The sequence below is a fragment of the Anabrus simplex genome, chromosome 3 (assembly GCF_040414725.1).
Source record: "Anabrus simplex isolate iqAnaSimp1 chromosome 3, ASM4041472v1, whole genome shotgun sequence".
Lineage (NCBI taxonomy): Eukaryota > Metazoa > Arthropoda > Insecta > Orthoptera > Tettigoniidae > Anabrus > Anabrus simplex.
This window is the reverse complement of record NC_090267.1, coordinates 94,643,501-94,657,067: the sequence shown is the minus strand read 5'-3', so window position 1 is coordinate 94,657,067 and position 13,567 is coordinate 94,643,501. Positions and strand designations below refer to the sequence as shown.

Genomic DNA, 13,567 nt, shown 5'->3' with positions numbered 1-13,567 from the left:
AGCGCGGCCAGAGCGCTAGCGCTCGGGGAGCGCTGTTTGGATGGCCCTGATATAGATGGATATGACTTGCTTTTCAAACATTGGGATATCCGTAAAATCAGCTTCATGGTCCGTATCGCACTTACACAGAATTCACAACTAAGTATATTTTATTTTCCACCTTGTCGATACACTGCATTGCTTAAGGCAACTTATTGGTTAAGAATGGTACATGTTTCGTCTATTATAAACATCTTCAGCCACATAACACTGTTTAGATGAAAATTTCATATAATGACGAAGTATCAATGCTTTAGAGGAAGTGTCCTTAAAATTAACGTACTGACAATATTAAAAACAAAATACTTAAGAGGGATTATATAAATTCTTTCTACAATAGAAAGCAGTTGTCAAGGAAACACTTGTATAATAATCCATAGAGAATAGGTCCTAATGATTATTCTTTTCTTAAAAGAAAATTCATGAAAAAAAGGCCAATTTTTAAATTAAATATTATACATTTATAAGTAATTGTCTGGCCGCAATTTTAAAGTAAGATATTTAGAACATGTGAATGCTGAAAAACATAGATTCTCAGCTATGGGAACACACATGACTACCACAGGTCATAAATTTACCAACATAGAACAAGACCTGACCATCATAAAAAAAATTTAAAAGGGCAGCGTAATGAATACATATGAAAATCTATACATTCATCTAGACCAACTTGTAAAGAAAAATGATAACCTTAATGAGGCTATAGAATATAAGAACACCCATTATATGATAAAATTCTGATATATTTGAAAATGCTTGAAAAAGATCACAAGAAAGGAATTGGAATGTCTCCACCTCCAGATAGCCCTACGACGTATTCCTCCTCCTTTGAAGCTGAAGATAACAACAAGGAAGTTCATGACACACCAATATCCTCCTCCCCCCCCTGCTCCACCTCCTCAAGTACGTGGTCGGCATGTGCCTCAACAATTAATAGATTTTGCCTGTATCAATACTGTGATAATTTCATTTTAAAAATGTTACACTCTTTTTAATATAGCCTAGATATTTTTATAATGATTCTCTTGCAGGATTATTAGACAGTGACATTTTATGTCACTTTCATTTGATTAAGGGTCGATTTGAATGCAGCGACACTGAATTCTTTAAATATCAAGTTACATTTTGGAACCCAAATCCACAAAACCGTTACTCCAAGTGTTAAATATTTGAACATTTTAAGTGTGTATATATTTTAAAAAAAATTTTTAAATTGTCTTTAATAGTGGCGAAGGACTCTTACACTTAACCATAAGTGTAATCATAACTTATGGGATTCAACCCCATTTGATTTTAATGATATGGTGAACAGTTGAGGATGGCTGCTGTTTGATGATATAAACTATGTATTGATTAGGTGGAAGAATAAATTAAAATTTGTAAAGAAAAGTAAGAAAGGAGTATATCAGAGAGTATGTTAGAAGCGTGGAAGTTGTTGTAATAGCACCTACATGGTGAGTACTGGCACCTTTTCTTCAAAAAAAGAAAAAAAGAAAGAAAAAACTAACTGTATAGTCTCAACATTTTGTGAAATTTTATTTTTAGTTACTGTAAAACTAGTTTACATTCCTTTCTGAGTTATAATAAAGTTTTTATGTGTTCCTCAGATTATCAGACCTTTTGTTCACGTACCAATTCCGTACGTGATGGGTATCAGAGGGTCTACTGTGTTCTACATTGTGTCCGACAAAGTTTTTTCACATTGTCACTGTTAACTAGTCAAAACTGAAAAAGTATGGCTTCTGACTAATCAGACTGCTTAAAATTACATAAATAATAGAAAGGAACAAACAAAATGGGGTGAAAACAATGACGAGTCCGAAGATGCAAAAAGTCAAAAAGTGTCCATGTCCTTCTGTTGTGTTTTCATGTTTGTCCTTGTCGTTCTTTTCTATTCCCTGTTACAGTGCTGACATGCACAGGTACCAACTATTACAGATTTCACCTCACGATTACAGCATTGCGGTCAAAGGGGAAATTATTATAGAAAAGCGATATCACGAAAAAAAATCTGCAAAAACGAAGGAAAGAAGAAAATAGTTCCATCCTTTAGAGCATTATTGCTCAACCCTCCTAGTTTCAATGCTTGTTAGTTGGCAACTATATTAACTCGATCGTCACTTCCTTCTGCCATCCGTCAATATCGTTAATTTCACTGTGAATCTACCCTGCTCTTCTCCACTATAAAACATTATACAGTGTTGCATTTGCAGTATTAAGTGCATCTGAAAGTAACTCTCCACAGAAAGGCAGTGTTGATAGGAAAAAATCAGACAGGATTTGGGCATAGAATAAGCACATCGACACTGGAATCGCTTATGGTTCAGAAGATGAAAATGTCATCACAGGGGAAAAGGATGCTTCAAAAAATCTTAGACTGAAAAGCAGCTGCTGGGTGCGAAACAAGCTACAAAGAATGTATCATAGAATGTGCAAATTTTATTGTGGAATATGATATACTTAAAAGAATTGATAGCTGTTGGAAGGGCAAAGGGGAAAGTCATTATTGAGCAGGGGAGGAGCATGTTTTGGATTTGACTCGAAAATTTTCTGAGGTTTGGTTGGGGTGGGCGAATTTACTGATATCTGCTTGGAAAATTGGCACTTCTGCAGGTCATTGGGGTTTATCCTATCACGTGTGTTCCTTTTCTTGTTTCTGTCTTTGTGTATAAGATGTGATTTGTTAATTGTTTGTCCTGTGTTCCTAGTCTTTTACCATCTATGTTCATATTTATCTTTTTCTTTCCTCCCTTTTCTTGTGTTCATCCAGCTTCTTATCCTTTTCTCAAGGTCGAAGATCTGCCAAGATGGCCCCTCAATGAATGTTGAAGCTTCACCTTCCAGATGAAGCTGGGAAGCTGAAGCAAGTTCATCAGGGGCTGAGAAATAAATATTAAAAGTGAGATTGGTGAAGGGAGAGCCTGTCTGTTTGAAGATGTGGAGATTGTTCTTGTCTCCCGTGTTTGTTGCTCCCTCTTCCAATACCAACCTGTCATTGTGTTAGTCCTATTCTTATTCCTGTCATTCTATATGTAACTGATACAAGTTGACAGAGTTCTTGCATCTGGGCTGTGATAGTTCATAACAAATTCCAACTTGTAAGTTTGAGAAGTTCCACCTTTCCACCATTTTAAAAACTTATGATTTCTCTTAGATTAAAATAACATCAATTTATTTTAAAATTAGTCTGGACATGTTTCGTTTATCATAGAAAACATTTTCAGCCATGATCTTGATTTACAATTAAAATATGCACAAAAACATAAGTTACATAAATAAAACACAAATTAACTACTCATGTTAAAAACAACTTGTCTTTGATACGATGAAAAGTCTCAATATCTAAAGAGTCTTTGGTTTATTCCTCATTGTCATTATTTGATAACTCATGTGAAAGATGTGTTATTTGTAAAATAGCACTTGAAAAATTATCCTAAGACAATTGAATTTTAAAATTTAATAATATATAAATGAAACAGTAGTGTACAACTGTACAAATTTTTGTGACATTAAACACTCACTGTGAATGGAAAAAGGGAATTTTCTTGTCAGATGAAATGGACTGATTATGTTCAAGAGGGAAAGCAACTCCCTATGATGTTGTTGCATCCAAATTTCGAAAGGAGAACGAAATTTTGAAGCTTGATAACGAAAGTGATCTGGCTGTCGTGTTTAGTAAGACCATAAGTTTACTCACCACCTGACACCCGTCATGACTGACTCGCACCAGGCCTCTTACTGCGCTCAAAGCTTCTTTCCTCCTAGTGTTGTGTCTGTGTGTACCAGCAAGGTCTGTACGCTGTTGGAGGGAAGGGGAACTGTAATAGTTTGTCAGATAGGATTGTTTCTGATTTATATTTAGTATTGACATGCCTGTGCGACAGGCTTCAGCAGCCAGCACAGTTCCTATTCTCACTTCTAGATGGGGGCTTCATTCATTCCATTTCATTGTCATAGCCTAGTGAAGTCCTTCAAGACTTTTATCGCTGGTATTTTAGGTCTGCTGTACACTTTGTGTTTGAAAGCCTGTACCTTTTATTCATAAGTAATTTGCCATCAGTGTTTAACTAATGTTCTTTATTCTTACAGAATTTGATTACTGTCATTGAAAAGAGCCTTGCTGATGCACATAATGTGGTTGCCGAGTCAGTGCCTGTCAAGAAGAAAGTATTACTTACTTGTTGGTTGATGGGGAATACAGAACAATATTCATCAGCTTCAGGTATCTTTGGAATAAAGAATGAGTTAATACATCCAATATTTGTGCAAATTTGTCATGAATTGTGTGTCCTCTCTGGGAGGTATATCTTCTGGCCTTCTTTAGAGAGATGTGGAACAATTACTAAAGCTTTTGAAGATCAGTACGGTTTTCCTGGTGTAATTGGTGCTATTGGTAGTGTCCACATTAGTATCAAACGACCAGTATCAGAAGATGATCCTAATCAGTTCCTAAATAATAAGTTGAACATTTATACTACTGTTATGCAAGCTGTGTGTGATGATAAGATGATTTTCCAGAATGTTTGTGTAGGCTTCCCCGGACGATGTAGTCCCTCACAAGTGCTCGTAGGATCTCCCTTGTACAGTCGTCTTGTTGACCGGACTAATCCGCTGATTGAACCGCATAAGCACATTCTTGGCAGTTCGTCATACCCTCAACTACCAACACTCTTAACCCCTTATAGTGGAGCACATCTCAATGATCGACAGAAGAAGTTCAACACTCTACATGATAAAGCAAGAAGTATCATTGATAAAAGCTTTAAAATATTAAAAGCTAGATTCTGTCGACTTCAGCATGTAGATATTTCTGAACTGGAAGTTGCTAGCAAAGTCATTTTGGCTGGCTGTGTTCTTCATAACTTTGCTCTTTCACATGGAGATGAATTTCACATAGCTCCAGATGCAGAAATTAATTCAAATTATTCATTGAATTACAAGACTGTATCTCACAGTATGAACTCTTCAAATCTCTCTTATGTTGAAGTTGAACATTAAAAATTGTAAATGAAGGAGACATGTGCTGCAGGGAACTTTGAAAAGCTTTTTCACTGAGAATGTAAACAAGAAAGAAATCTCATGGCATCTAGTTCATAATATTTGTAGGCAGTTACAAGTTTGAAAACTTGTAAGAAATAGAATATTGTATTACTTCAAACTGATAGCAAGTGAAATTGAGCAGGTGCTTGCAAAAGCAGGCTAACCATCATTTTTTTTTGCAAAATCAATTTTTGCAAATGTCAGGGTAAAACTGTACAAACAAATGTTAGAGTTTTCTTTGTGATATCTTAATGTACTATGTACAAATTATCATCACAGTCATAGGATAGTAAAGAAAGTTAAGTGAAGGAAACATGGCTTAGACCTACTACTTGTCGATAATTTGAACGGGAGTAAATACAGAAAATCTTTGTTTATTTTGCATTGTATTTATAAAATAATCTTAAACACATACATGGGATCAAATATTATTACATGATGAGATACAGGCCTGATGTACCCATTTTTTCAGTCATATCCAAAGTCATTGGGAAATTGATTTTCAGCAATTCTTTGGCCATTGACAGCTGTTGCTCTCTGTAGAACTAATGATATCTAGACAGAATATAGTCAAACAGTTGCAGCAAATCCTTAGCTTTGCTGGCTGTATTGCTCTTTTGCCAGTTTACTTATAGCCAGCTAGTGACAACCTGCCATTAGGAATGTTTCTTTTCTTTGTTAGGAGAATTGCACTATTCTGTAGGACCATAGACATATTTTTAAAAGTACTTTTATGCTTTGTATTTCTTTACGCTAATTGCAGATACTTTACTTATGAATACCTTCTGCTTGTCTGCAGACATCATTTTCTTCGTAACTATCTGTAACAGAGGTCTGGAATAGCTGCTTAACTGTAGTCCTTTTTACTAGGTCCATTCATTTAACTGGCATATAGATATAAAATGGCCCTTTTCTTTTCTGTAGGTCCAATTATGAAACAGTAATTGCTGTCAGAAAGACTGCAAAAAACTGAAAGCTTTTTGTCATCACGTAGACCTCCCTGGTGATAGCCCAGCTAAGACAAGATAGTTCACAAATTTTTTATGAGATGGAAGCTCATAATTCAAGTTTTTTAGACATGATGGTTAGCTCATTAATTTTGCGAACACCTACTTACTTGCTGAGTCGATGTATTTAAAAACCTTGCTAGTATATGGGCAAATTCTTCCCATATCTTACTAAATAAAGCCTACTTCTCATAGATTTATGCTGTTACTGAGATCAGTCATCTCAGGTATGTTACCTATTTGATGCTTAGTCATAATTAATAAAATGAGACTGAATTTTATGGGGTCTCTATCATCTCTCTGTTTTCCTTTCCCTGGTCTGAACAGTGTTCAAAATTAGGTGGTATGTTCAAATCAGTTACTTACTGTCTTAACTATTATAAGACAGTCAATGATTTACTAATAGAGGAGATATGCAACAGTACTACTAGTGAAGATTTCAACTACTAGTAGTTGTTTTCATAAGAATTAGGTGTTCATTCACCACTGTATACATGATTATTGTTTACTTGCTTGCTTTCTCTTAACTACTTACAACTCATATTTCGTTTTAGAAATCCCAGGTTGAATGGAAGAGTTGTTGCTTGCAATTATGTACAAAATACAGGCCATAAGGTAGTAGATAGTAGTCTTGATGGTTACAGTCAGATGAAAACTGTGAGTGAAAGAAGGGACTGAACTTCCTAGTAGTAGTAGTAGTAGTAAGACAAATTCCAGGTGCCATGGTGTACTATGGGTCCGGTCATCTGGAGGTTATCAGCGAGAGGAGGTTTAGGAGCCGCACTTATGCGCAGCTGCAGGAGGGTACTGTACAGGCAAAGCAGGGGTATAGAAAGTGCGTCACTAACCAAGAGTATTATGTGGCCCTGAGAAGAATCTTCCATTTAAGGTAGTTAAACTTCATAATACAGCGTCTCCACAAACAAATTCAGTTTTAAAGTAGACTCCTCTGTTCTATAACATTAAGAACGATGAGATGCTGTCTGTCTGTGCCAGCTATTTTTGATTTTGACATATTTTACCATTTCAAACTATTAGGGGATTTTACAGGGGTATGTCCCAAATTTGGGAAATTTTTGTCCTCCATCAACAAAAATAAGGGGTAAACAGTTGGCTCTATCAAAAAAAAAATAGAAGTACACCATTTGGCCTTGAAATTATATTTTCTGAAATGTCATTTACATTTTCTTTGTAACTAACGTCTTTTGAGAAACTTGGTCACCTTCACTAATGAATGAATGAATGGGATATTCATTACACATACATAATAGATGAGACCCTACCTAATAATCCCCATTCCGAAAAGCACTGAATCTACCATGTAGATGAGACCCTACCTAATAATTCCCATTCCAAAAAGCACTGAATCTAGCATGGTCTAAGCCACACAAACCCTTCGGGGATAGAACCCTGTAAAACCAACTGGCAATCGTCTGGACATTACACATTCATTGAGGACAGAACCCAGACCAATAGGAAATACACATGCAACTACAAAAATATGTCCAAGACATACATACACAAGGACATATATAAATACTTTGTGTTTACACTGATGAAGCCGGCCCCATGGTGTAGGGGTAGCATGCCTCCCTCTTACCTGGAGCCCTGGGGTTCAATTCCCGGCCAGGTCAGGGATTTTTACCTGGACCTGAGGGCTGGTTCGAGGTCCACTCAGCCTATGTGATTAGAATTGAGCAGCTATCTGACGGTGAGATAGCGGCCCCGGCCTAGAAAGCCAAGAATAACGGCCAAGAGGGTTCGTTGTGTTGACCACACGACACCTCACAATCTGCAAGCCTTCGGGCTGCGCAGTCGCTTGGTAGGCCAAGGCCCTTCAAGGGCTGTAGTGCCATGGGGGTGTTACACTGATGAGCGAACGAGTTGTCGAATGGTCGGATTTCCATTTGGAAATTAAGCTGTATTATGCCTTGTGGAAAGCCACCTTTCAAAATTCTGTACAGCGATGTGGAGCAGAATCATTTCCATTTTAGTGGACATTGTCTGAGAGACCAATTGACACCATAGGAACTCGTCAAGGAGAAGTGCTCCAACAGACTTGGGCACTTCCTGTGATTCATTACAAATGTCCACCACGGACTGCCAGACTTTCTTCTACTGCCCAGGTGCCTGGAACATTAAGTTCCTTCAAATGCTCCATGCTGTGCACCACAAAAAAATATTTCAAAGTCCTGACAGCATTGAAAGGACACCGTGCGGTACGCTCATTCGCAACCAGTACCGAGCCTGGCCGAACGTGTGTTATGATTTCTTACAACGCTTCCTGTACTGCAGGCTGAGTGACTCCTGGACTGTCCTTTGAGTTGCTGCTGACCTCTTCCAAAATTTTCAACCAAATCCTGGGTGGGATTTTAGAAATTTAGCAATACACAGGATCCTCTTCTTATTGGTACTCCTACGTCTTCCTGCTTTCATAGATCGAGACACAGACATGTAGCTACCAGGGTAGACATCCACAAAAACAAGTACATTTTCTCCACCCAGTTGCCACTTTTCACTGTTTTCGTTGACATAATTACTAGCAACTTGTGATAAGCTGTCATAAATACGGAAGACAACTGTTAGCCTCAAATCTAACTGCTTGGCAGTGACCTCACCAGAAACACGATTGCAGCAGCACAAAATAGCCAGCATCACTTTCTTCAGGTCACACCTAAACTTGGAAAAGAAAGACTTGGAACGAATGGACACTGTTCCTCTTCCAAAATTTTCAACCAAATCCTGGGTGGGATTTTAGAAATTTCAGCAATACGCAGGATCCTCTTCGTATTGGTACTCCTACGCCTTCTTGCTTTCATAGATCGAGGCTACGCCTTCCTGCTTTCATAGATCGAGGCACAGTATACATGTAGCCATTAGGGTAGACATGCACGAGAACAATTACATTTTCTCCACCCAGTTGCCACTTATCACTGTTTTCCTTGACATAATTACTAGCAACTTGTGATAAGCTGTCATAAATACGGAAGACAACTGTTAGCCTCAAATCCAACTGCTTGGCAGTGACCTCACCAGAAACACGATTGCACCAGCACAAAATAGCCAGCATCACTTTCTTCAGGTCACACCTAAACTCGGCAAAGGAAGACTCGGAACGAATGGACACCCTTCCTCTTCCAAAATTTTCAATCAAATCCTGGGTGGGATTTTAGAAATTTCAGCAATACACAGGATCCTCTTCCTCTTCCAAAATTTTCAATCAAATCCTGGGTGGGATTTTAGAAATTTCAGCAATACACAGGATCCTCTTCTTATTGGTACTCCTATGCCTTCCTACTTTCATAGATCGAGACACAGTAGACATGTAGCCATCAGGGTAGACATCCACGAGAACAGCTATATTTTCTCCACCCAGTTGCCACTTATCACTGTTTTCCTTGACATAATTACTAGCAACTTGTGATAAGCTGTCATAAATATGGAAGACAACTGTTAGCCTCAAATCCAACTGCTTGGCAGTGACCTCACCAGAAACACGATTGCACCAGCTTAAAATAGCCAGCACTTTCTTCAGGTCACACCTAAACTCGGCAAAGAAAGACTCGGAACGAATGGACACCCTTCCTGTTCCAAAATTTTCAATCAAATCCTGGGTGGGATTTTAGAAATTTCAACAATACACAGGATCCTCTTCTTATTGGTACTCCTACGCCTTCTTACTTTCATAGATCGAGGCAGCATCACTTTCTTCAGGTCACACCTAAACTCGGCAAAGAAAGACTCGGAACGAATGGACACCTTATGCTGCAGGCATTGCACACCCAAGTATTCTTGTCAATGACACGAGCACCGCACAGCGCCTTTAATCAAGATCTTGTCCTTCGTCCACTCAAGAGTTCTCCTTCATGCCCAGGGGTCAGCATTGGCTTGATGAAAATATCAAAATACTTGTTTTCACTCATCGTCACCATTGTTAGTAACACTGAAAGACTAAATGTAATTTTAATTAAGCACAGATCAAGGACAAACACTTTTCAACTATGCTCCTCTACCATACCAATACGTAGCAGCTCCACACACACTCTGCCCAGAAACACGATTGCACCAACACAGAATAGCCAGCATCACTTTCTTCAGGTCACGCCTAAACTCGGCAAAGAAAGACTCTGAACGAATGGACACCCTTTTGCTGCAGGCATTGCACACCCAATTAAACGAGGAAAAGACAGTATCAGTGACATTTAGGAAAGGAGGTAAAGCATCAGAGTTTCATATACATGGGAAACCTCTAAAGAATGTACCGAACTTCAAGTATTTGGGAGTCACACTACAAACTAGAGGTAATGTTTTCTCTACCCACATCAATGACAGGACAAAATGCAGCAATCAGAGCCATCAACGACATACAAAATTTGAATAAGTTGTCTATCAAACCAGCCCTGAAATTATTTTACCTCAAAGTCTCACCAGTGATCACCTATGGCTTGGAAATTTTATCCAAAACCCAAACCAAACCCCACGGTACTTAACGCCCTTGAAAGGGCCTTGACCTGTTCAGCGACTGCCGCTCAGCCCGAAGGCCTGCAGATTACGAGGGGTCGTGTGGTCAGCATGATGCATCCTCTCGGCCGTTATTCTGGGCTTTCGAGACCGGGGCCGCCACCTCACTGCCAGATGGCTCCTCGGTTCTAATCACGTAGGCTTAGTGGACTTCGAACCAGCCTTCAGGTCAAGAGAAAAATCCCTGACCTGGCCGGGAATTGAACCCAAGGCCTCCGGGCGAGAGGCAGGCACACTACCCCTACACCACGGGGCCGGCTTAGAAATTGTATGGCCGTATCTAAAAATGGAACAGTTCGAGCAACTAGAAAAAGTGAAAACTAAGTTTCTGAAAAAGGCACTATGTGTCTCGAAGTAAACGCCTTCAAGGCTTGTATATTTAACTCACAAACCTTTCTATGTAGAGGATCTCTGTTATCACCTACCGCTACCAACTACACCAACATATCTATAGTTTATAGAGAAATTAAGAGCAAAGAAGAAAGACATACGAAGCAAATTTTACTCGACGGACGCAGTGATTTACAAAGACTGGGATGGAGGAGGATATGAGCTCAGACACTTGATTACACGCTTTGCAATACACGGATTTCATTATTAGTTGTGTAAAACTAAGAAATTCCATCAACCAGACACGGACTGTGTATGTGAACGTTGTGGTAAGAGCTGTGAACGTTATCATGCCCTGATTTGTACTTGTCGGCGCAAATTGATAACAGCCTTCTGCAAAGATGACTAATGTTGTGCTATTAATGTAAATATCTTTTGGCCATTGGCTGCAATAAAATATATAAATACTTTGTGGCATAGCTGAAAGAAAAGGACAGGTGGCATATTGGTGTGTCACCTCTCCACAGATGCCATGTTATCGAACCCAGATTCCACGGGCTAGTACAATCCTGAAATCCCTGGATAACTATCTTTACCTCTTCAGATGATCCTATCTCAATCTCTCCATGTGTTTCCTAAAATCATGGTCTCTACATGGACTCTGCTAATGATATTAATTTTGTTTTTGAAGACTTCATTGCATTGGAAATTTCCCTCAGACCCAGGCTTAAATCCCTCTTGGCTAGTTCTGACCAGCCTTCCTTTGTGGTTTATTTCAACTATACCTCACTTGACTCTCCTAATTTCTGCTGGGCGCTTCAAGGCCTCTCAGCTGTTTTGTGCACAAAAGGAGCCCTCTCTCGTGACCTTCACTCTGATCACCAATCCCCTTAAATATCTCGGCAAGTCACTGGCCTCTCAGCTCCTATTCATAAATATTCTCTTACAAAACAGTCATTAATTAACACAATCTCTGCCATTATAAGAAATAAATTGTCAAGGTGGACCCTCTTGTCAATTTATTTCTTAAAATTGCACTTCAATACGGAACAGAAATGAAATTTATAGCTTATAACAATCTCTGCCACTCATTAGCTCTTCGACTGTCATTTCAATTGTACATCCATATCTTTTACTTCCTGGCCTCTCCGGTCTTGAATGAAATCGCAAAGTTACCTACAGTTCAAATAAACAAATCCCTATCAGTATGTAAAGAACTATAAACACACCAGCTGGCCCAGAGCAAATGAGTCGAGCGCTCACTTGCTGCCGTTGCTAAAGACCAGGGGTTCGGTCTCCGTCCTCCTGAAAACTACCTTGCTCAAGATATTCATGCAAAATTTTATTGTATCATTACGGCTGGAATGCCTTCTACATGTCCCTCTCTACTCAATCCAAAATAGGTAACAGTGTCCGCACAGACACCTAAGATCACGTAACACTATTCTAACATGCAGCACGTAGAATACGCTAAACTCCTCTTGAAAGGTAAAATGAAAGAAAAGAAATAACACTATCCTGCTTGCATTAATCTAAATGGGTCTCACCTATTTATTATCCTAGTTGACATTGTTCTCATATTATTTACAAGGCTAACCCACTATATACACACGTGGGCTTTACTGGGCGTATGACTGCATTATTAGGTAATTGAAGGTTACTTCTCCAAGTCCTGTAGGCGATTGATCCGGACACATGGATATGGAATTTTAACGCTGCCATCACAACGCAGTAGACTGCTGAAGATACCACGTTCCTGCATTGGTAGATGGATCCCTTACTAGTGTTGTCTTCTTTCTTCCAGGGCTGGAAATGTTCACACTGCAATGGAAGTTTATGCTGGTCAACGTCTTGCACTCACCTTCCTCCTTTCGATAACCGCGTAGTTCACTCGTTCCAGTTCCTGGGCTGGATCTTGAATTGAGCTCTCCCATTATTTACGGAACCTTTGTGCTTGGCTCAAAAGTTATTGTTTATTGAGTGACCAGATACTTTGTGCTTGGCTCAAAAGTTATTGTTTATTGAGTGACCAGATACTTATGACTTGGCTCTAGGCGAACCCCATGTCCATTACTAATTATCACCATCCGCCCTGATAATGTTTAATGTGTACTGTTCTGTGGCAACTCACCGTGGCACCACAGCACCCGTGTCTTTCTTATTACCGTGATTAACCTTTCCTGGCCAAATTACACCGTTATTAGCACAGTCCACAGTGATGTGGGCTTGGCTCCTCTATAGAGCAACTAGTCCTGCTCCGCACCTTTGTATTTGAGGACTTGGATGCAATAACGGCGAAAGTACATTTAAGTTGTTTGAGAAACAGGAAGTCAAAGTTTTGAATTTGAATAACTAAAATACAAATATAAGGTAATGTGATAAACAAACATTTTTTAACAATCAGATAAGACATTCTTAATTTTGTACTCGATTATCTTGAATGGATACAAGGATAAAATTAGTTTCTTAGTATACGCTGTTATTGCATGCAACTCCGAAATTCTATATAAATGCAGGTTCTAGGTAATTATGTAAGCTTAATGTTATTGGCTTTATGTCCCACTAACTACTTGTACAGTTTTCGGAGACGGCGAGGTGCTGGAATTTAGTCCCGCAGGAGTTCTTTTACG

At 38.9% G+C, this 13,567-nt stretch overlaps 1 protein-coding gene across 1 annotated transcript in view; it reads left to right on the top strand.

The window, feature by feature from the left end:
• LOC136867055 (uncharacterized) overlaps positions 1–7,084 on the top strand; it is a 42,400-nt gene extending 35,316 nt beyond the window's left edge. The window contains exon 2 of the mRNA XM_067144162.2: positions 4,129–7,084. Coding sequence (XP_067000263.2) covers positions 4,129–5,037 — 909 coding nt within the window. The 3' untranslated portion in view covers positions 5,038–7,084. The remainder of the gene's footprint in view (positions 1–4,128) is intronic.
• Positions 7,085–13,567: the final 6,483 nt, after the last annotated feature.